At 40.2% G+C, this 24,370-nt stretch overlaps 1 protein-coding gene across 1 annotated transcript; it reads right to left on the bottom strand.

The window, feature by feature from the left end:
* Positions 1-2,562: 2,562 nt before the first annotated feature.
* LALBA (lactalbumin alpha) lies at positions 2,563-4,535 on the bottom strand. The gene is made up of 4 exons (XM_026000062.2): positions 4,403-4,535; positions 3,918-4,076; positions 3,387-3,462; positions 2,563-2,869 (listed from the first exon to the last, which is right to left on the bottom strand). The coding sequence occupies exons 1-4, from the start codon at positions 4,533-4,535 to the stop codon at positions 2,809-2,811; spliced, it is 429 nt and encodes a 142-aa protein (XP_025855847.1). The 3' UTR covers positions 2,563-2,808.
* Positions 4,536-24,370: the final 19,835 nt, after the last annotated feature.

The raw sequence follows: 24,370 nt of genomic DNA, 5'->3' as shown, positions 1-24,370 counted from the left end.
TTGTTTCCTTTGGGTAAATACCTAATAGTGCAATTGCTGGATCATGGAGTAGTTCTATTTTTAATTTTTGAAGAACCTCAAAACTGATACAACCACTTTGGTTTCCTACCAATAGTGTAAGAGGGTTCCCCTTCTCTGCATCCTCACCAACACGTGTTGTTTCCTGTGTTAATTCTAACCATTCTGACAGGTATGAGGTGGCATCTCATTGTAGTTTTGATTCGTATTTCCATGATGCCAAGTGATGTTGAGCATCTTTTCATGTCTCTGTTAGCTATCTGTACATAAATATGGTGCTTTAAATTGGAAGTTTGAAATGCTGGAAGCACATTGGGCAGAGATGACATGCCCAGGTTCACACCATCAATAAGTAGCCAAAACAGACTTTAGGACTCAAATCTCCTCTTTTCACATATCTCATAATCATTGGGATAAATTGCCCTTAAAAATAAGCAATGCAGGGGCACCTAGCTGACTCAGTCAGTAGAGCATGCGACTCTTGATCTCGGGGTTGTGAGTTTGAGTCCCACATTGGGTGTATAGATTACTTAAAAGTAAAATCTTAGGGACACCTGGATGGCTCAGCAGTTGAGCAGCTGCCTTTGGCTCAGGGTGTGATCTCAGTCCCAGGATCGAGTCCCACATTGGGCATCCTGCGAGGAGTCTGCTTCTCCCTCTGTCTGTGTCTCTGCCTCTCTCTCTCTCTCTCTCTATCTCTCTCTCTCTCTGTCTCTAATGAATAAGTAAATAAAATCTTTAAAAAAAAAAGGGGGGGGGGATCCCTGGGTGGTGCAGCGGTTTGGCGCCTGCCTTTGGCCCAGGGCGCGATCCTGGAGACCCGGGATCGAATCCCACGTCGGGCTCCCGGTGCATGGAGCCTGCTTCTCCCTCTGCCTGTGTCTCTGCCTCTCTCTCTCTCTCTGTGACTATCATAAATAAATAAAAATTTAAAAAAATTATTAAAAAAAAAAAAAGAGGGATCCCTGGGTGGCGCAGCGGTTTGGCGCCTGCCTTTGGCCCAGGGCGCGATCCTGGAGACCCAGGATCGAGTCCCACATCGGGCTCCCGGTGCATGGAGCCTGCTTCTCCCTCTGCCTGTGTCTCTGCCTCTCTCTCTCTCTCTCTCTCTCTCTCTCTCTCTCTGTGACTATCATAAATAATAAATTTTAAAAAGAAAAAAAAATTAAAAAAAAAAGAAAAATCTTTAGAAACGACAAATACCCACCATTTGCTTCCACGTGGATGGAACTGGAGTGTATTATGCTGAGTGAAATAAGTCAATCAGAGAAGGACAAACATTATATGGTCTCATTCATTTGGGGAATATAAAAAATAGTGAAATGGAATAAAGGGGAAAGGAGAAAAAATGAGTGGGAAATATCAGAAAGGGAGACAGAACATGAGAGACTCCGAACTCTGGGAAACGAACTAGGGGTGGTGGAAAGGAAAGTGGGCAGGAGGTGGGGGTGACTGGGTGACTGGCACTGAGGGGGGCACTTGACAGGATGAGCACTGGATGTTATTCTATATGTTGGCAAATTGAACACCAATAAAAAATAAATTTATTTAAAAAAATATTTAAAAATCTTAAAAAAAAAAAAAAGCAAGCTGCAAGGAAGACTAATGGAGTACAGAGTTCAAATAAAAAGGCCCAAATGTCAAAATTCTTCAATGGCTGAGCTGACTGTAAGGGTCCTGTGATCCTCTCACAGCACTTTGTGAAGGATATTTCCTTATCTAAAACAAAAACAAAAACCAAAAAAAAAAAGGATATTTCCTTACCTCAAGAGTAAGGAAGTCCCTCAAACCATTCAAGTCACCCATTTCAGATTCTTTTTAAAGATTTTTTATTTATTTATTCATGAGAGACACAAAGAGAAAGGCAGAGACACAGGCAGTGGGAGAAGTAGGCTCCCTGCAGGGAGCTCGATGTGGAACTCGATCCCAGGACTCCGGGATCACAACTTGAGCCAAAGGCAGATGCTCAACCACTGAGCCACCCACGTCCCCTCCATTATAGACTCTTGGTGCCCCATCCTTGCCCTTGTCCTTTCTGTTCTTCTCCTATCCCACATCTCCACCAGTCAAAATCCAACTCATACTTCAAAACCAACTTAACTGTCACTCCTTTCATGAATCCTTCTTTGATCTCTTTTTCCCAGAGCACTCCCCTAAATAAAGTACCTTTTTCTCTTATGAATGCTTGAAGAACATTTCTAACCTCTCTCATGATGCTATGACATTATTCCTTATATTATAATTATTTATCAATATTTATCTTCTCTTTCCTACTAGTCCATGAGGAAAGAGACCCTCTTGCCAATTTTTGACTCCCTCGATAGTTCCTTGAATATGCCAAATGATCAGTAACCTTGTTGAATTGAATTGGTACAGAAAGTAACCTCCATCTTTCTATTATAAGTTCAGCCTATTTCCTCTTCAATAGAGATGAGAGGTGACTATGACCTACAACTTCAGTGTCCACCCATTCATGCTATTTCCTCCTCCTCCCTCTGGGAAGAAAATACAGCTAGTCATTCAAAATCAGGCCCTTTATTCAAGACAGAGATGAAATCCATTGTTGTACTGAAAGTGCCATCAGAGGGCACTGAACAAGGGTCAAAAGTCCAGTGTACCAGCCGTGCATTGCTGGAGAATAGTCCTCAAGTGTCCAATGGTGTCACCACAGGGCTCAGGATTCAGAGACAAATCAGCTTCAAGGAAGAAGAAAGAAGCAAACTGAGGTAGCCTTAGGGAAGAGGCATTCCAGGAACATACAGAAGCAGAAGCACCAATGACAGCAGGCACTCACAACTTCTCACAGCGCCACTGCTCCAGCTTCTCAGAGCAGAGTGGTTTATGGGCCAACCTGATAATGGAAAAGGAGACAGCACAAGTTGGCTAACTGGATCTTAGCTTGAACTTCCATCTAACTTTACCTGCAGGAGGGCCAAGGTGGTAGAGTGTGGATGAAAATTAGAGAAAGACTTTCCTAGCCAAATGGCAAGGGACACTGAGCCACCTAGAGGGATAGGATCCACTTTAAAACTTCAAGAAAATTGTAGGGCTGGAAAGGACATGAATGGTATCAAGAGCTTACTTCAGGGTCTAGGACTAAACAATCAGAAATAGATGTCCATGTTCAGGTGAAGGGAGACCTAGGTCTCAGTGCTCTATTCCCTATGCTTAATAGGAATATTACCAAACAAGAGTGTCATGGGGGAGGCTTGAAAATTGGAAACCTGAGTCTGCTGGATGAGTTTTGTTTTGGAAAATGCATTCTACATTAAATAGCCAAGAGATAGAAGGAGAGGGCAGTGGTGCTGGCCTAAAAAAGTGAGAAAAGGGAAGAGAAGGGAAAAGTAGAAAATAGAATGAGGATTCACCAGTAGTCAATTCCTTCCTCATCCAGGATCTTCTTGGCACAAATCATGTCATCAGTAAGGTCATCATCCAGGAACTCTGGCAGGAGTTACAAGGACAGGAATGTGAGAGCTAAGTATTACCCAGAAAGATAGTGAGTTCCCTCTTCCCTGGATCAAGCAAGTCTGGCCCTTCTCTGAAATGGAGGCTTATGCCTCTTGTCTTCCTATATTAGAAAGCCAATACGGTAATGCCCCCCTTCACTTCTCTTGGGTATTTTCAGAGGAATTATCAGCTTCATCAACTCTGAAAATGCAGGGTATCAGACTTCAAGATTTCCAAACCGCTAAGCTCACCTACTTCAGGGAACTGCCTGCGGCTTTGGTGAACATGAAAATTCTAACAGCCTTTTACTCAGCACTGTCTATTCAAGTCCCACAATTAAAGTGGAGTAGAAGACAATGAAGTCAGAGGTGTCCTTGATACCAAAAATGAGATTATCCCAGAGGTAGGCTCCAGGAAAACAGCGGAACAGGGTAAAAGGGACTACTCACTGTCACAGGAGATGTCACAGATGTTCCTTGACTGAAGGTTCTGGTCGTCCTTGCACCAAAATTTATTGCTGATCTGGAAAAGTCCATATTCTGTGCCACCATTGTTATTGACTATGGTTTGTGTATCATAACCACTGGTATGAAATATAGTACAGATCCCTGAGGGAAAGATGAGAAAGAGCTATTACAGAGGTGTCCAAACACAGTATTTATTGCATAAATGAGGACCTGTATTACCAGACATAGAAAGACTCTCTAATTAATTTCCAAATATGACAATGCACAAAGTATCTTAATGAGTAGAAGAGTTCCAATAAGGATCAGATGATAAGAAATGGAAGATACATGAATAGATGTAACAAAAGAGTAAACAGTTAAGAAGATAAGAGGATTATTATATAATTGGATGAAAATGGAGAGGAAAATGAGGGTAGAAGAAACAGGTAGATGAAAAATGAGATGAAGCAAGGCAGCAGGGAACTCACATTCAGGCAAAGCAATGCCTCCAAAGCCATCCATATCTTTCAGCACCTGGGACAGCTCACATTTTGTAAATTGCTTTGCCTGGATGGCAGGGAACAAGATGCCAACCAGGAGCAGAGAGACAAAGGACATCATTTTGGCTGCCCCCAAGAGCCTGAAATGGAGGCACCACACAACTTCACCTCCTTTTATTTGTGGATAAAGCCTCAGGGGCCCTGGAATAAAGCCCTACATCCTGGAAGAGGATAAAGAGAGACTGGCCATGCCAGCTGAGCCTGCCAGCTTCCTTCTGTACTTTCACCCCATTTTTCCTTCTCCTCCCCTACTCTCTAGTCCATACCAGGTATTGTTTTCTGCCCAGAGAGAGTTTCAAGCATGATTCTGTTCCCATTTGGTTTTGTTTGTACCTTTGTTTCTTGAAGGAAGCAGGATGTCCCCAGTCTACCTCAGGAACAAAGGAGGCTTCAGGGCTAATATGAGTGAGGCAATCAGAAAATAAAATAAGGGCCCATGGCCAACACCCCCTGCCCCCTAGAGACATACAGAATATGGAAAGGGAGTATATGTCATTACATGCCATAGTCCCAGGATCAGAGCTGGCAGTTGTCCAGTCAATCCAGGCATTCCTCAAAGCCCAGAAAGAATCCCATGATATGGTGGTTCATGGCTAAGGGCTCAGGAATAGAGATAAACTATAGCAACATAGACTATAAAAATCAGATATAACCTGGATCCAGAGACTTCCTACTTCAGGAAAATAGAGAATTTGAAAAGCATGTATGACAGTATCTAGCTATCCTATGAGCTATTACCAGGCTCTCCACCCCTAACTGCCACTACCACTAAATAGCCAGGTACTACATTTATGTTAATTAAGATATTATGTAAATCCAAAAGTAATAACTTGAAGATTTGTCATGGGTATAGAAACTTATAGACAGCCTCAGAGTTGGTCACAAAAGGTTAAAAAGACAGTAACACAAGCCAGTGGGAAGATAAGACTTTGAGCACTTTAAAATTGGACTAGGACATTCTCGTATCTGGCTCCTTGTGGGGAGCCTGCTTCTACCTCTGTCTCTGTCTCTGTCTCTCTCTCTTTCTCTCTCTCTCCCTCTCTCTCTCTGTCTCTCTGTATCTCTGTATCTCTCCCTCCCTCCCTCCCTCCCTCCCTCCCTCCGTCTCCCCTCCCCTCCCTCCTCTCCCTTCCTTCCCTCTCTCTCCCCCTTTCCCCCTTCATACAGTGCTCTCTCTCTCTCTAAAAAAATGTAAATAAGTACAATTTTTAAAAAAAGGTCAGCCACATGGAATCAAGACTGCTGGATAACAATAAGGAAAACAACTCCATGTGTGAGAGTGTAGGAGACATGTAGAAGAGATTCGTTTTTATCCAGTCCTCACCTATGTAAGAGGTGAAAGTGAAAACTTCTCAACATTAAAGGAGCTGCATTTTGGGGACAACTCTAAAAGCACCTGTAGGGCAGCCCGAGTGGCTCAGTGGTTTCGCGCTGCCTTCAGCCTGGGTGTGATCCTGGAGACCCAGGATCTAGCCACACGTGGGGCTCCCTCCCTGCATGGAGTCCTTCTCCCTCTGCCTGTGTCTCTGTCTCTCTCTGTGTCTCTCATGGATAAATAAATAAAATCTTTTAAAAATAAAAATAAATAAATAAAAATTTAAAAAATAAAAATAAATTTTAAAAAAATATTGGACTAGGATAAAGTTAGAGTCCATAAAACAAGATTCTGGATCTGAGCTTTTTTAAGATCGGTGCCATTGAGCAAGTAGAGTTGTGAGTACTAGTTCTAAATAATTACTCCAACCTGCTGGCATCAAGCTTCACGTCATGATGCCAATAACTATTAGCCTCCTTCATGGCAGGGCTCATTCTCTTTATTCTAAGACTTCCAAATTGAAGGTATTCCTAACTGTTATATCCTACAACTCTTCAGAATCAGGGCAAACCCCTCTCAGTTTTATCTGTCTTCCCATATCATGGATAACCAGTATGTGTAGTAGCATGAGTGAAACAAGTATACAGGATCTTGGTGCCAAGAGAGATGAACAGAAAGTCCTGATAGCAAAGAGATACATGTTCAGAAACACAGTGAAATGTTACTACTGCCTTTCTCTTCCATTCTACCCAGAGGCATTGAGAGGTGCGTGAAGAACAAAAATAGGAATTCTATCACACTAAACAAGTATGATTGAAAATATGGCTGGGAGCAGAGGATGATCTTAAACCATACAAGAGGGACAGATAAATAAAGCTAGTCCTGGGATGCCTAGGTGGCTCAGTGGTTGACCATCTGCCTTTGGCTCAGGGCGTGTTCCCGGGGTCCTTGGGGTTGAGTCTCACATCCGGCTCCCCTCAGGGAGCCTACTTCTCCTTCTGCCTATGTCTCTGCCTCTCTCTGTCTGTCTCTCATGAATAAATAAATAAAATCTTTTTAAAAAAAAAAGAAAGAAAGAAAAAGCTAGTCCTGAGGACTGGTCTCTCCAATAGTGAAATCTGATGTAAAATGCCTCCTGCACTGACCTATGGACTAAGTACTTGTGATAGAATAAAATGGTGGGCCAAGATATCAGGAATCACAGGGGTTTACTATGCTTCTAGCCAAGTCAAGACTTACAGCAGCAGCCTGCTTGCCCAAAATTTGGTTGCGTATCTGCCCTTCCCTGAAGCAATAAAAAGCAGTATTCAGATCTACACAGCTAAGCCCAGAAAATAAATGTGCCTCAGGCAAGAGGAGCCATTATTTCCCTGGAAATGTTTGTAAAATAGCATATCTGGTGGTCATCTGAAAAAGAAGATGGGAGACGTCTAAAGGGAACAATTACAAGCATTCAGAGAAAGACACAGATTCTTGGCAATACACCAAAGAAGAACAACAAACAAAGACCACAGCACTGAAAGAGGAAGCATATGGAAAGATATCAGCACAGCTAATGAAGGAAAGCTCCAGCTACCAGACACAGAGGTAGGGTCCTCTGTGTGTAGGCTGAGATCTGAATTAAAGCAGTGAGGAGGCATTGACCACACATGGATTTTTCAGGAATATGCTAGGAAGCTGTTCATTCTCTCAGATGCTGTGCTAAAACTCAAGTTTCCCAAGCCAGACTTACTTGAAGGACTTCTAGAGATGAAGGAATCAAAATCATCTGCTTCAAAACGCAGTTGGCAGGTGCCATCCAAAACTGTAGCTTGCAGATGAGTGGTAATTTATAGAGAGAGCCCAGGGCTACTGTTTGGAGGAACACCTTCCAAACCCTAAATCCACAATAATATTGATTATTACTTCTTCTGGTTAATACACTCACCTGTTCTACTTCCTCCCATAATCCAGGAAAATTATCACTAGGTGTACAATGAGACTAGATCTTGAACTTGACACAAAAATTTCAGACAAATTATTAATTGAATTAGAGAGTTATTTATAGCAAATAACATTTGGAAAGGGAATGATTTCTACTGGTGCTTTTCTTTTGGGGTTGCTTGTGCAAAAGTCCTTGCAAAGTCACTTAGCACTATGGATTCACATTCTGTATCTGCACCAAAGTCTTCTCAATTTACATAGCTTATTTTGAATTGTTGTATTTGTACCACTATTTCTATAACTGCTCTTCTGCTTAATGATTCATTTCTGTGAACTGAGAAAAGTATCAACAAAAAATGCAAATATACAAATATAAATCATAACTTGTAAATTATTTTAAAATATACTAACTAGGGAGGCCTGGATGGCTCAGTGGTTGACCACCTGCCTTGGGCTCAGGGCGTGATCCTGGGGGTGCAGGATGGAGTCCCACATGGGGCTCCCCACAGGGAGCCTGCTGCTCCCTCTGCCTGTGTATCTGCCTCTCTCTCTGTGTCTCTCATGAATGAATGAATGAATGAATGAATGAACAAAATCTCTAAAATATACTAACTATACAAATTATTTTAAAACATACTAAAATAAATTTTACCTTTTTAATGAAATATTAATTAAAACAAATTCATAGGTCTGTAATTACCAAGAATGCAAATCTTAACCTATTTTTCATTTTTTTAAAAATTTCTTTATTTACCTATTTATTTAGAGAGCATGAGTGAAGGAAGGGCAGAAAGAAATAAATTTATAATAAATTTCTTTATAAAGAAATAACTAGGGGTGGTGGAAGGGGAGGAGGGCGGGGGGTGGGCATGACTGGGTGGTGAACACTGAGGTGGGCAGTTGACAGGATGAGCACTGGGTGTTATTCTGTACGTTGGCAAATTGAACACCAATAAAAAATAAGTTTATAAAAAAAAGAAATAAATTTTCTTTATTTACCTATTTATTTAGAGAGCATGAGTGAAGGAAGGGCAGAAAGACAGGTAGAGGGAGAAGGAGAGAGACTCTCCACTGAATACAGAGCCCAACATGGAGCTTGATCTCAAGACAGGTAGAGGGAGAAGGAGAGAGACTCTCCACTGAATACAAGCTCCCAACATGGAGCTTGATCTCAAGACCCTAATATCATGACCCAAGTCGAAATCAAGAGTCAGATGCTTAACTGACTGAGCCACACAAGTGCCCTCATTTTAATTTATAAAATGTCTATGTTTATTTTTTAAGATTTTATTTATTGATTGATGAGAGAGGCAGAGACACAGGCAGAAGGAGAAGCAGGCCAGACCCCCCACAGGGAGCTCAATCCAGGACTCTCATCCCAGGACTCCAGGATCATGACCGGAGCTAAAGGGAGACACTCAAGCAACCACTGAGCCACCCAGGAGTCCCAAAAATTTTTTTTAACTTATATATAATTTGTAAGAATATTATAATCAACTCACATTTACTCTTTGTGTAGTAGATTCACCCACTGTTAACATTTTGCCACATTTGCACATTCTTTTTTTCTCTTATTAGGCTTCATTAGATAAATATTTAATTAAGATTTGAGATAAAGGTGCACAACATGATGATTTGACCCACATGTATACTGTGAAATGATTGCCACATTAAGGTTAGTTAACATCCCTGGTCCCTCACGTAATGACAGTTTGTGTACATGTGTGCCTGTGGTAAGAATATTTAAGATTTACTTAATGTTCTTAGCAATAGGTTGTATTTTCATTTTGTTGATTGTTACTTTTGCTGTACTTTTGCTGCCACTTTTGCTTTTTACTTTGACATGATCCTACTTGTTTATTTTTGTTGCTTGTGCTTTTGATGTTATATCAAAAAATCATTGCCAAGACCAAAGTCAAGGAGATTTTTCCCTATGTTCTCTTATATGAGTTTTATCATTTCAAGACTTTTAGGTCCTTAATCCATTCTCAGTTAATTCTCCTGAGTGGTATAAAATAAAAGTCCAATCATATTCTTTTGCACATTTATATTCGGTTTTCCCAACACCACTTCTTAAAGACACTATATTTTCCTTGTTGAACATTGACTTCTCTGTCAAGGATTAGTTGACCATACATGTGTAGGCTCATAACTGCATTCTCTGTTCCGTTAGTCTAGGTGTCTTGTTTTTAATGCCAGTACCATACTACTTAGATTACTGTAGCCTTGTTATATTGTTTGAAATAAGAACGTGTGATGCCTCCAGTTTTTTCTTTCTCAGGAATGTTTTGGCTATTTGAGGTCTTTTGTGACTCCATACAAATTTTAACATTGTTTTTTTCTATTTCTATAGTTTACATAATAAATAGTATAAATATTTTAACAAAATTAATTATTCCAATCATGAACATGTGCTATCTTTTTTTGTATCTTCTTCACTTTCTTCCATTGATGTCTTATAGTTTTCAATGTACAAATTTTTTACCTCCTTGGTTAAATTAATTCCTAAGTATTTTATTGTTTTTGATGCTATTGTAAATGAGATTGCTTTCTTTATTCCTTTTCAGATAATTTCTTGTTACTGTATTATTATATATACAATAATTTTTAGAAAGTAACTTTTTACTCTTAAATTTTTAATCTCAGGTTACAAGTATGTTTCTTTTATTCATATTTTATTTTATATGTTTCAGTAAGATTTTATAGTATTCTTTTTACATATTCAGTGCCTTTTTATTGAACTTATTCCTAAATATATGACACTTTTTTGTTGTTAATGTGAATGAGGTATTTTCCTTTTCCATTTTTAGGTATTTACCTAGAATGAATGAACAAAATCTTTGGATTTTGAGAGAACAAGTGCTTTTTTGTAAATATATCTCCCACCCAGCCACCTCACCAAAATAGGTTATAAATTCTAACATTTTTTCACTAATTTCTTTGATATCTCCAAAAGTGATAAGCTTTTAGTTTTTTGGCTTTTAGCAAAAAGAAACTACCAGGGAATATGTCTGCCTCTGTCATGGTTCATGGAAAAAAATAATTAACAATTAACAGTAATACTAAAGTTCTCTCTTGAGAACACAAAACCATTGGCCTGTTCTCCTTCAGGATTGAAGTTCATGTTAACATGTCCACATCCAGGCAAGGATGGGCTATAGTGGATGATATGGTGCACAGACCTGATTCCTTTTACCAGTTACACGATGAAAGCACTCATTCCCCCAGTTGCTAGGAGGATTATCTGCAGATAGCATTCAGCTGAAACCCTCTCTGAGCAGTTACTCTCAGAGGAAGAGAGCCCCCTTGCCTCAGTAGGGGACAGCACTTGCCTGGCCATTGAGACTTCACAACTTCCCATGAGATTGAGCACTTTATTTTTTGTTTTGTTTTGTTTTGTTTTGTTTTGTTTTGTTTTGTTTTGTTTTGTTTTGTTTAATAGCAGGTAAAGAAATTTATTGACAGGGATCCCTGGGTGGCGCAGCGGTTTGGCGCCTGCCTTTGGCCCAGGGCGCGATCCTGGAGACCCAGGATCGAATCCCACGTCAGGCTCCCGGTGCATGGAGCCTGCTTCTCCCTCTGCCTCTGTCTCTGCCTCTCTCTCGCTCTCTGTGTGACTATCATAAATAAATAAAAATTTTTAAAAAAAAAAAGAAATTTATTGACAAAGGTTTACATGTTTTAGGACTTGAATGTCCTCCACATAGTCAAGAGAAAATAACTGACAATGAATAAACAATAGGAGAAAAAAACTCTTCCACAAAGATCTTCCAGAACTTCACAGCATCACTGGTCAAATGCTATAAAGAGAACTGTCCAGTGAAACCAATGAGCAGGGAGTTTAACAGAGAATCCTAATTTAACAGCCTCACTGAAAAATAAAGAACAAAGCAACCAACCAACCTTCTCTTCTACCCACTAAAAGGAACATCAAAGGGAATCAGGGAAATTTGAAATCTTACAAAGTAGTTTTTTTGAAGCCTAACGGGAGAGGGGAGGGACACACCATTGCAAGTGTTATAACACCTAATACATGAGGACAAGGATTCTAACAAGTTTTCTAAGTCTCTATGTGCATCATCAAGAATCGTATTATTAGAAACAGACTGCATAGACATATAAACTATTTGGTATTAAAAACAGACCTTGCTATATGAACATATAGTATGTCACTTTTATCTTGCCCTTTAGCCTGGAATCCCTCAACACTCACCACACAGTCAGTGTGGTCCTGAATTAACAGCTGCAAAACCCAGGAGACCCCATCGTGTCATTTTGTAAAGGATCAAGATTCAGCACCTAGAGGTCCCCACCCAACCTCTGTGCTGTGTGTGTGTGTGTGTGTGTGTCCCAGAAATAAGTAACTTCAAGTTGCATTATTAAGTCCACAGGCAAGTTTGAATACTGAAATCTAGCTAGAAAAAGTAGCAGCAAAGACAAAATTAGCTGGAATTCACTAGAAAAGCTAAAGGAAGATTAAAAAAAAAAAAAACACTGCCAGTTCAAGTCAGAATGAAGGTGAGGGCCATTAAGACCAACCAGCTTTGCAGAAATGTGGATGTTGTGCTGTTGTTCTTTGAAAAACGAGGTCCCTAAGAAGCACGTTCACTCGAGAAAAATATCGTGTTTGCTAAGTTTCTATCACCATCCCCAAGTCAATTCCAATTTTGTACACTGTTCAAGGGGAGAGCATGCGGTTGGCCCAGCGGTTTGGCGCCTGCCTTTGGCCCAGGGCGCGATCCTGGAGACCTGGGATCGAATCCCATGTCGGGATCCCGGTGCATGGAGCCTGCTTCTCCCTCTGCCTGTGTCTCTGCCTCTCTCTCTCTCTCTCTCTCTCTCTCTGTGACTATCATAAAAAAATAATAAAAAAAAAGATGTGTTCACAGCTGATGCATCTCCAAAAAGTTCTTCATGAAGGCTGCCAGCTTCTGAACATCCTCAATCATGACAGTATTATACAGAGAGGCCTGGATGCCTCCCACAGACCTATGCCCCTTCAAGGAAATCCTATTGAGTTCAAGAGCTTTATCAAGAAATCTTTTTTCTAAAGCATCATCTCCTTTGACATTGCCAGTGCAGAATGGAATATTCATCTTGCTCCTGTTCTTGGACTCCACTGTACATACATAGAATCCTTGAGAATTATCAATAATATCATAAATCATTTGTGATTTGATGGAGCTGAGCTTCTCCATGGCTGCTGCACCACCACTGTTCTTAATCCACTCCAGGACCACGCCCATGACATAGATGCTGAAGCACTTTGTTGTGACTGCACTATCGTTCAAGTTGTCCCTCTGACCAATCCTACTCACTTCAGCTTCCTACCCACTGCCCCACACACTCACATATACAGGTGCTGATTCCAAAAGCACTCTCCAATAAACTACTTGCACACCAATCTCCCTCTCACAATCTGTTTCCTAGACATGACACGTAACAAAGAGAATAATAACAATATCTAATTTGTGGGGTTAGATATTCATAATTAAAATTATTGAAAATAATATAAGTCAGGCAATATTCAGAGTAAAGTTTTCTAAGGTTTTGTATAACATAATGGTTAAGGTACTAATTAACTTTATTGAAAATGTATTGGTAAAATTTTCAGGTCAACTTGTAAAAGAATAGAAATATGGAAATTCCAACTCAGACAGGAGTAAAATAGAATGGAAAATAACATACACGGGAAAAAAAAAAACCTAAAATATCATAACAGAATTAAATTAAAAAACAGTAACTGAAAGATATGTGGACAGCTCCCCCAAACATTTTGAAATTAAACACAATTCTAAATAACCAACTGGTCAAAGAGGAAATCTTTAGGGAAATTAAGAAATATTTTGAACTGAATAAAAATTAAAATATAAAATATTAAAACTAAAATTTGTAGGGCAGCCCAGGTGGCTCAGCGGTTTAGCGCCACCTTCAGTCCAGGGCCTGATCCTGGGGATCGAGTCCCATGTTGGGCTCCCTGCGTGGAGCCTGCTTCTCTGCCTGTGTCTCTGCCCCTCTGTGTGTGTGTGTCTCTCTCATGAATAAATAAATAAAATCTTTAAAAAAAAAAAACTAAAATTAGTAGGATGCAGCTAAAGCAGTGTTTAGAAGGAAATTCTAACATTAAATATCTGTATTAGTAAGGAAGAAAAGTATCAAATCAATAACCTAAGATTCCTTTGATACACTAGTCCTTTAAAAAGAATGTTGGAAATACCCATCCAGTCTTACAGGCCAGTGTTGTGAAGAATAAAAACCAAGCAGTATTAGGTAATTTCCTCATCCATATCAGCCTTTACTCTGATGCCCATGGAAAGAGGGTAGAGCCCAAATAAGAGAAGTAGCCTGGAAGTTCCTGGCCCAGGCCATCAGAGATGTCAACCAGGATCTATCAGGATGGAGGCACCTGAGTGGCTCAGGGGTTGAGCATTGGCCTTCTGCTCAGGGTCCCGGGATTAAGTCCCCCATCAGGCTCCCTGCAAGCAGCCTGCTTCTCCCTCTGCCTCTGTCTCTGCCTCTCTCTATATATGCTCACGAATAGGTAGGTAGGTAGGTAGGTAGATAGATAGATAGATAGATAGATAGATAGATAAGGATCTACCAAGATGGAAATAGTGGAAATCAGTACCTGCAGCTAAGGAATAATTCCCCAAAATACAGCTCTAGAGGAATGCAAGATAAAACTCCCACTTTCCAACTCTATTCAAGAAGAAACTAAACCTTAAACTGAGTGGGGAAAAATTAGAGAAGAAGACAAACCATGAGAGACTCCTAACTCCGGGAAACAAACAAAAGGCTGTGGAAGGGGAGGTGGGTGGGGGGATGGGGTAACTGGGTGACCAGCATTAAGGAAGGCCCTTCATGGGATGAGCACTGGGTATTATACTATATGTTGGCAAATTGAATTTAAATAAAAAATTAAAAATAAATAAAAGATTAAAAAGTAAGAAGAAACTAACCCTTGAGGGTGGATGGGGTGTACATGTGACTGTTTTTTTGTTACAAAGAACCAAACTGTGCTGAATATCTGTCAGAATCAGAATGATAGAAGAGAAACCAGGCCAGTCTGAAAAGAACAACCTCCAGGGTATGTGACAGGCATTGGGACATCTGTACCAGGGTGTTCAAAGTGGGTGAGAAGTCGATGGGTAAGAAGGAGACATCAAAACCCAAAAGAGATTTCAAAAGTTGAACAGAATGTAGTAGTAGGTTAGTATTCAGGAAGTTGGAAACAGGGCAGACATACAAAGGTCAGGAATCCTGTGGCATGCACCTTTCAACAAGGCTGCATTCGGGAGCCTGTGGAAACAGTGACATGGATTTCTATTCCTTTTTTATTATTATTATTGGAGTTCAATTTGTCAACATTTGGCGTAACACCCAATGCTCATCCCATCAAGTGCCCCGCTCAGTGCCCGCCACCCAGTCACCCCCACCCCCCGCCCACCTCACTTTCCACCACCCCTTGTTCGTCTCCCAGACTCCCATTAGGAGTCTCTCATGGTCTGTGTCCCTTTCTGATATTTCCCACTCATTTTTTCTCCTTTCCCCTTTATTCCCTTCCACTACTTTTTATATTCCCCAAATGAATGAGACCATATAATGTTTGTCCTTCTCCGATTGACTTATTTCACTCTTAAAGAGGCTCTTAAATTGAACACCAATAAAAAATTAATTTATTTTAAAAAATAATTTAAAAAATAAAAGAAAAAAAAAGAGGCTCTTACCGCTTCTGAGTTGACAGCAGTGGGAGCTCTGACAATTCAACGTTTCCTCTACTCAAGATGACTTTAACTAACATAGATTTTTCAATACCTTTGTTGAGGGAAATTTCACATATAATTAAATGCACCTATTTTAAGTGTACATTTTGATAGGTTTTGATAAATTTATACCTCCACCATCAAGATTTAGAACATTTCCATCACTACAAAAAGTTCCTTCAGTGACAGACCATGAGAGACCCCTAACTCTGGGAAATGAACGAGGGTAGTGGAAGGGGAGGTGGGCGGGGGGGTGGGGGTGACTGGGTGACGGGCACTGAGGGGGGCACTTGACAGGATGAGCACTGGGTGTTATGCAATATGTTGGCAAATCGAACTCCAATTAAAAATTTTTTAAATAGGGATCCCTGGGTGGCGCAGCGGTTTGGCGCCTGCCTTTGGCCCAGGGCGCGATCCTGGAGACCCGGGATCGAATCCCATGTCAGGCTCCCGGTGCATGAATCCTGCTTCTCCCTCTGCCTGTGTCTCTGCCTCTCTCTCTCTCTCTCTGTGTGACTATCATAAATAAATAAAAAATAATAATAATAATAATAAAAAAATTAAAAAAAAATTTTTTTAAATAAAAACATGGGTAATTTTATATCTTAAAATATTGCAAAAAAAAAAAAGTTCCTTCACATCCCTGAGCAGTCAGTGCCTCCTCCCTGATACCAGGTAAGCTTTGATCTTATTTCCTGTAACTATAAACGAGTTTTGCCTGTTCTAGAAATTCACGTTAATGGAATCGTGTTTTGTGCCTGACTTCCTTCACCCCGTATAGTATTTTTGATATTCATCAATGCTACATGATTCATTCCGTTTTATTACTTAGTAGTTTTCTATTATATGAGTATACCACAATATATTTATTTATTCACTTGCTGGTAGACGGTTGAGTTACTATTGGAGATATATATATATATATTTGTTTGTTTTTTTGTGGTTCTTGAAAGTCATTTTTTTTATTTTTATTTTTATTTTTTTTATTGGAGTTCAATTTGCCAACATATAGCATAACACCCAGTGCTCATCCCGCCAAGTGCCCCCCTCAGTGCCCATCACCCAGTCACCCCAACACACACACACCCCGCCCACTTCCCCTTCCATTACCCCATTAGAAATGACAAATACCCACTATTTGCTTCGATGTGGGGGGACCTGGAGGGTATTGTGCTGAGTGAAATAAGTCCATCGGAAAAGGACAAACAGTATATGGTCTCATTCATTTGGGGAATATAAAAATTAGTGAAAGGGAATAAAGGGAAAGGAGAGATCTATCAGCTTGTCCCTTTGCAATAGACAGCCTCTCTGGGGGAATAGAAAGTTGCGGTACTGGAGTCCCACCTGGTGTCCATCTGTGGTACTGCAAACCCTGGTGCCTGACCTGATTGGCTTTGTTTTCTTTTCTTTTTTTCTTTTTGTTTTTTTAAGATTTATTTCTTTATTCATGAGAGACACACAGAGAGTGGCAGAGACAGGGGCAGAGGGAGAAGCAGGCTCCATGCAGAGAGCCCGATTCGGGCCTCGATCTAAGATCCTGGGATCAGGCCCTGAGCCCAAGGCAGATGCTCAACCGCTGAGCCACCCAGGCTTTGTTTTCAACGGCCCCCAACCTACATCCTACTCCTATCAATACTTAAATGTAGGCAAGACAGAAACAAGTTCCTCAGCAACACACACACAAAAAAAATCAGCACATTGGACATATATTTCATTCCTTCGCTTCCCGAGGAAGGAGTCGGGAACTGAGGATTTCCTCCCAATCAGACCAGCCATGCCATGAGATGCTGAGAAGGGTTCCGGTGAGTGAATGGCAAGAATTTTCCTGCTGGAGCTTCAGTATGTTTGGCTGGGATATATTGTCTATTCTCTCTCCAGAATCCTCTTTTTTTTTTTTTTTTTTTTTTTTTACAGAAAATAGCCTTCACCACCCCTCAAACCAAAAATACATCTATTACTTGTTTATCCATGTTTGGGGTTGCTGGTCTCAAAAGATTAGATATTAACAGTTTGTGTCCACGTTCAGGAATACACTTGAATAACATAAGCTTTCAGGGGCTCCCTGGGTGGCTCAGCGGTTTAGCACCTGCCTTCGGGCCAGGGAGTGATCCTGGGGCCCCAGGATTGGGTCCCACATCAGGGTCCCTGCATGGAGCCTGCTTCTCCCTCTGCCTGTGTCTCTGCCTTTCTCTCTCTCTCTCTCTCTCTCTCTCTCTCTCTCTCTCTCTCTCTGTCTCTCATGAATAAATAAATAAAATCTTTTTAAAAAAGAACAACATAAGCTTTCAAATTTCACAAAAGCACAAATGCTGCTTCCTACAAACATCCACTATTTTTCCTCGAATGAATATAATAAATGGGGTAACAGAAGATATGTTTCTTCTTAATCATTTAGAAAGCATGTTGGTTGGTGTCGTTGTGCCCAGACTCGAGGCAACTCTCTCCCGGCTCTGTCTCCGGCCAGAATGGAGGCTGCAAGCTAGTCTCATGGAGTCACCAGCAGGAGAGTTGGAGCAGGATATTTTACATACTCACTGAACCTGGAGGTAGCAGGGTCTCCCACCCCATGGGGTCTCCCGTTCTAGCGCAGTAAGCAGACTTTCCCTATTTATGTTGTTTCAGATTTGTCATTTTGTTGATGGTGAAGAAGTCAGCCATTTAGAAGCTGAAGCAGGAGAGAACCAGAACTCCCAAAATCTAACAGGAAGAAGCCCATCTGGGTGTCTCTTACCTGGTTTCTGGATTTCTCACACATACAATTAATTGGTTCGTATATTGTTGTCAAACCCTTGCCCCCATGGGGAAAGGAGAGTCTGGGTTTCCTATTCTGCAATATTGCCGGTATTCTTTATTACCTCTTTTTTTTTTTCTACCTAGTGATCACATTTCCCTGCTCCTCTGCATTTCTACTAATTGTTTTACTGGATGCTGGATATTCTGGAGTTCTGTTGTTGAGGGTCTCAATTTTGTTGTCTTTCTTTACAGAGTTTTGGCTTCGAGGGCACCTGGGTGGCCCAGTCAACTAGACATCTGACTCTTGATTTCGGCTCAAGTCATGATCTCAGGCTCGTGGGATCATGCCCCACATTGACTCCACACTCAGGACGGAGTCTGCTTGAGATTCTCTGCCCATGTCCCTCCCTCTACTCACACTCTCCCTTTCTTTCTCTTTCTCTCTCTCTCTAAAATAAATAAATAAATCTTTTTTAAAAAGAATTTTGGCTTGATATTACTAGATAATTAAAATACATGAGGTTCAAAAACAAACAAATAAGCAAAAAGCAAAACAGATTCAAATACAGAGAAAAACTGGTGGCTGCCAGAGGGGAAGGGGAATGGACAAAAGGGGTGAAAGGGAGGGAAAGGTACAGGCTTCCAGTTATGGAATGAATAAATCATGGGGATAAAAGGTACACCATAAGGAATATAGTCAATGGTATTGTAAGAACATTGTATGGTGACAGATGGTAGCTACACTTGTGAGCTTGAAATAATATATAGACTTGTTGAATCTCTGTGGGTTTGTTGGTGGTGGTGGTTTTAAGCTTTTATTTATTTCAATTATCTCTACACCCAACACAGGGTTCAAACTTGCAACCCTGAGATCAAGAGTCATACGCTCTGCCAACTGAGCCAGCCAGGTGCCCCTTGAATTGCTGTTATTCACATGAAACTAATGTAACATGTGTCAACTATATTTCCATTTTTAAAAAGAAAGATACTTCAGGTTCAGTTTAATCTTTTCAAACCCTGTTTTTAAAATTTGTTACAGCAGGTCTAGATTAGCTTTTATACTTGAGCTAGTTCAATACTATTCTTAAAGGGTGGCCTTTCTGATGTGTCTAAGAATGCTCCTAGTTTTCAGTGAAATTCCTCCACCTTGGCTGATCAGAATTCAAATGTCTGCCACTCTGAATGAATTCCAGTAGTTACTCAATGTACAGCTCCTAGCAATGTTCAGCTAAAGTCTTGTGGGGATCCTTATACAGGTTTCTAGAAGTCTTTCTCTGCATACCATCCTCCTCTTCTACTCCACAATTCAGTCTCTGCCTCCCTATAATCTATTTTTGTCTCTTTAACTCAGCAATACAACCATGCTCTGCCTTCCTGGATCTCAGATCTCAAAAGTGTGGGAAGGAAGAAAGCTAAGGTGATGGTAGGGCTCACTTCAATTGTTTCCCTTCTCTCTGAAATTATAGTTTTGTGCTGCATGTTTTCCAATAGCTGAAAACAGGTATTTCCTATGATTTGTCCAGTATGTAATTGTTTGCATGAGGATAGCTAATCTGGTACCAATTACTCCTTTTTTGTAAGATTTTATTTATTTACTCATGAGAGACACACAGAGAGGCAGAGTCATAGGCAGAGGGAGAAGCAGGCTCCTTCTTTTTTATATATAAATTTATTTTTTATTGGTGTTCAATTTGCCAACATACAGAATAACACCCAGTGCTCATCCTGTCAAGTGCCCCCCTCAGTGCCCGTCAGGCTCCTTGCAGGGAGCCTGATGTGGGACTCCATCCTGGAACCCTGGGATCATGCCCTGAGTCAAAGGCAGATGGCCAACCACTGAGCTACCCAGGCGTCCCCAACTACTCCTTCATAAGTGGAAGCTGAAGACCCTTTGCCTCCTTTTTAACTTTCTAAGCCCTTTGCTCCCCTTTAAATTCTATTTCACATTCCCTGCACTCCATTAACTTCCCTTACTCCTTCCTCTGCAAGTTCAAAAAAATCCATAGCTCTTCTGTGGCAGGTATCACATCCCTATTGCACCACAGTTCCCTGCAGGAAGAACCTCTTCTTGACCATCCAAAAATGCATAACATGTTGTAGGGTTCAAAATATATATTTGTTGAATACATGAGATACACCAAAATATATTTTCTTCTTATCAGTGGAAATATTTCGATAAATGACCCTCCTGCTTAGTGAAATGTTGGAATATTTTTGGTCTAGGGTCCCTCACAACTCAAAGCTTCAGTCAAGAAATGGCTAGGCAAAATTGTGCTACATCTATATAATGAATATTACCTTTTTTATTTTTTTAAGAGAGAAAGAGTGCGAGTAGGGGGTGGGGGCAGAAGGACAGGGAGAGAGAATCCTAGGCAGGCTCCATGCCCAATGCAGAGCCCAGTGTGGGACTCAATCTTACTAAACCCCTAGATTATGACCTGAAATCAAGAGTTGGACACAACCAACTGAGCCACCCAGGTGCCCCTATATGAATATTTTAAATGGAGGGATATATTCAATACCTACAATAAAATGTTAGGTGAAATATTAGGATTAAAGTTATATATATAATAATGACAACTATGTAAAAATGCATATAAAAACCAGAAGGAGATATATTTTTAAATAATAGAGTTATTTTCATGTGTGTGTGCTCATGTTTTTAATGCCATGATCCAAAATCAGTCTTGACAGAACATGAGAGACTCCTAACACTGGGAAACAAACAAGGGATAGTGGAAGGGGAGGTGGACAGGGGGATGGGGTGACTGGGTGACAGGCACTGAGGGGGGCACTTGACAGGATGAGCACTAGGTGTTATACTATATGTTGGCAAATCAAACTCCCAATAAAAAAATATACAAAAAAAAAATCAGTCTTGAAAGATAATTGGCCTGGCTACCTACTTACCTTCAGGAAGTGACGCAGGATGATCAGTTATTCAAAAGTCAAACTTTGTTAAATATCCTTCAACATCTTATGGAATTAACTAACAGCCTTATTGAGAATACTAGTTCATGTAGTTATCTGCAAGCACGTTTCACAGCAAGTTTATCCTGCAGGGTTCACCAGGAAGTTTCACTGCTCCCAATGAGGTATTTTAAGAATGCTTCATTGAAACTTTGTTTTAATGACTGAGGCCATTGTTTGATAATATTTGCTTTACGTTTTTTCCAGGATGAAATCTGGGCAATCAACAGGAACCAAGTTAGGATGCATTTTACGTATGTCTGTACATCTCTGTGTCTGTTCCACAATACTTCTAATCAGGAGATAGCAAGCATCTGAAGATAGTTTTTATGGACTAGCTTAATCATATTTCCAGGCCAACTCATCACAGTTTTCTTCTTTTTCTTAATATCTTCTATTTACCCTCTCTTCAGTTATCCAAAGACACAGCTATAAAATGTCAGCATTGAATTCTGGTTCTGCCACTTACTAACTATATGATCCTGAACAACGTATAAGACCTCTCTGAAATTAATTAATTAATTAATTAATTAATTAAATTTTAAAAAGACCTCTCTGTACTGTAGTTGCCTGATATATATAAACTGTAGATAATGATAATAATTACCTCCCATATGTTAAGCAAAATAAGTCAATCAGAGAAAGACAATTATTATATGATCTCACTCATATGCGGAATTTAAGAAACAAAACAGGATCATAGGGGAAGAGAGGGAAAAATAAAACAAGATGAAATCAGAGAGGGAGACAAACCATAAGAGATTCTTAATCATAAGAAACAAACTGAGGGTTGCTAGAGGGGAGGGGGATGGGGGGTGGGTAACTGGGTGATGGGCATTAAGGAGGGCATATGATGCAAGGAGCCCTGGGTGTTATATAAGACTGATGAATCACTGAACTCTACCTCTGTAACCAATAATACATTATATGTTAATTAATTGAATTTAAATAAAACTTTAAAATGTGTTATGCACAAAAAATAATAATAATTACCTCCCATGATTCTTATGAGGCTTTAGTGAGATAAGTTTGTAAAACTATGATCAGAGTACCTAGCACAGACTATTCAACAAATAGTCTCTTTTGGTAGTTATTTTGCTATCTGGTTTACCACATCCTCCCCTCTATATCCTCTCCACTCAAAATTGATGCTTATATCAGTGAGTTGGAATAAAAGATACAAGAATCTTGTCCTAGGGGCAGCTGGCTGGCTTGGTTGGTGGAACATGTGACTCTTAATCTCTGGGTCATGAGTTCAAGCCCCGTGTTGGGTATAGAGTTTACTTAAATAAATCAATAAACAAAAGAAAAATCTTGCCCTAGGAAGATGAATTTTTTTCTCAGGCAGGATTTCTGCATTCCAGGGGGCTGGCTCTGGGTGAAGGGGCTGTCTGATGCGGGTAACATGAACTCATCATCAAGGCATGGGTCATTGAAAGTAGTGAATAGATAACTCTATTAACCAATTTTTTTTGTTGTTGTTCATTGCTGTATACCTAGAATTTAGAACAGTGCCTGACCGGTCATAAGTACTCAGTAATTATTTCTTGAATTAATTAATGTTGTGATACATTTTTATACAAAATCTTAATCTTTTTTTTTTTTTTTACAAAATCTTAATCTAATACTTAGAAAACAGCGAATAGATCCTTTATTTCCACCTTAAACTCACAGGTAACACTTCAGAAAAAGAGCTGAAATTATTATTTTTTTTGGAATATAAAAAATAGTGAAAGGATATAAAGGGGAAAGGAGAAAAAATGAGTGGGAAATATCAGAAAGGGAGACAGAACATGAGAGACTCCTAACTCTGGGAAACGAACTAGGGGTGGTGTTAAGGGAAGTGGGCAGGGGGTGGGGGTGACTGGGTGACGGGCACTGAGGGGGGCACTTGATGGGATGAGCACTGGGTGTTATGCTATATGTTGGCAAATTGAACTCCAATAAAATAATAAGTAAATAAATAAATAAATAAAGCTGAAATTAAAATAAATTTTAAGTACACATTGGATATTTTTATTACAATTTTCATAAATTCTAAATCCATAAACACAAAGAGCCTTTCTAAAAAGAAAGGCTCTTATTCTTCTCCTTCTCACCTGACATATCTTTATACAACCCAAGGCTCCTTACACAACCCAAGACCTGGGCAGACATATTTTATTCTCAACTACTTTCTCAAAGAGAATATGCTAATTAATTTATTGCAGGTCACCTTTTCCTCATCCAAGTTTTTCCACTCTGCCTTTCACCTGTCAAGTAAAATACTTGTCCAGTTTTTCCAGGAAGGGCCATCCTAGACTGTTACTGGAAAAACCCAGCCCCTGCCATGACCCTGTGCTGTCCTCTTCCTAGCTTCATGTGGAAGGAATTTGGTGCTATATTTCTGCAACAGGTTTCCTTCTTCACATTTGTCATTTGGCTGCATTTAGTTTCTGCCACTACGATCTCAATGGTGCTTGACCTGGTTTTATATTAATCTCTGATGTTATATATCTACAGAATTGTATAGCAGTTTCTTCCTGCCTCCTCCCTGCTAAGAGATTAAAGCAGGACCCCAGGTCCTAATTCATGCCACAACAGAAAGACTACTAATTTAGCCGTTAGATAGATAATCCATCCCAATGCTACAAAAACAAATCACAGCATATTCACATTTCACCTTAGGATTCATTCTGAGCATCAAATATTCACTAAATAAGCTGATAAGCTTTGTGAATTATAAAATATTGAGAAATTTTGTTCTTAATTGTGACTATTCTGAGGCCTTTTCAAGTCTTTCCCTATCTTGTAAGAAAGAGGTCATTAGATTTGAGTCAAACACCTGGATGTGGTCCCTGGTGGACCAGAACATTCCCCTAGAACCAAAACACAGATGCAGCCATTCCAGGTGGCTCCAAGCTACATATTCTCCCCAAGGAGGCTCTTCTTCAACTCCCACAAGGGAAGGAGGCTGCCCTGCTCTAGAAAAGGCAGTAGTGTCCATAGCAGCACGTACAGGATAAGGACCACAGTCTTCTGTGAGCACCCTGAAGTGGAGAGAAGCCAATAACATGGAGCCTCCATAAAAGAAAAGCAGAAAGTTCACAGAGCGGTCAGCTGGCAGAAGAATTTAATCTGGAGGTAAGACAACTAGGAGAAAAGGAGTTGACTCAAAGCCCAAAGCAGATCAGACTCCCTTTCCACTGAATC

This window comes from Vulpes vulpes, chromosome 8, assembly GCF_048418805.1.
Source record: "Vulpes vulpes isolate BD-2025 chromosome 8, VulVul3, whole genome shotgun sequence".
Lineage (NCBI taxonomy): Eukaryota > Metazoa > Chordata > Mammalia > Carnivora > Canidae > Vulpes > Vulpes vulpes.
This window is presented reverse-complemented; position numbering and strand designations above follow the sequence as displayed.

Coding starts and splice junctions, on each gene's coding strand:
- LALBA (XM_026000062.2), bottom strand. CDS start 4,535: ATGATGTCCTTTGTCTCTCTGCTCCTGGTTGGCATCTTGTTCCCTGCC. Junction 3,463..3,917: donor CTGTGACATCTCCTGTGACA/GTGAGTAGTCCC, acceptor AACTCCTGCCAG/AGTTCCTGGATGATGACCTT. Junction 2,870..3,386: donor GAGGAAGGAATTGACTACTG/GTGAATCCTCAT, acceptor TTCCATTATCAG/GTTGGCCCATAAACCACTCT.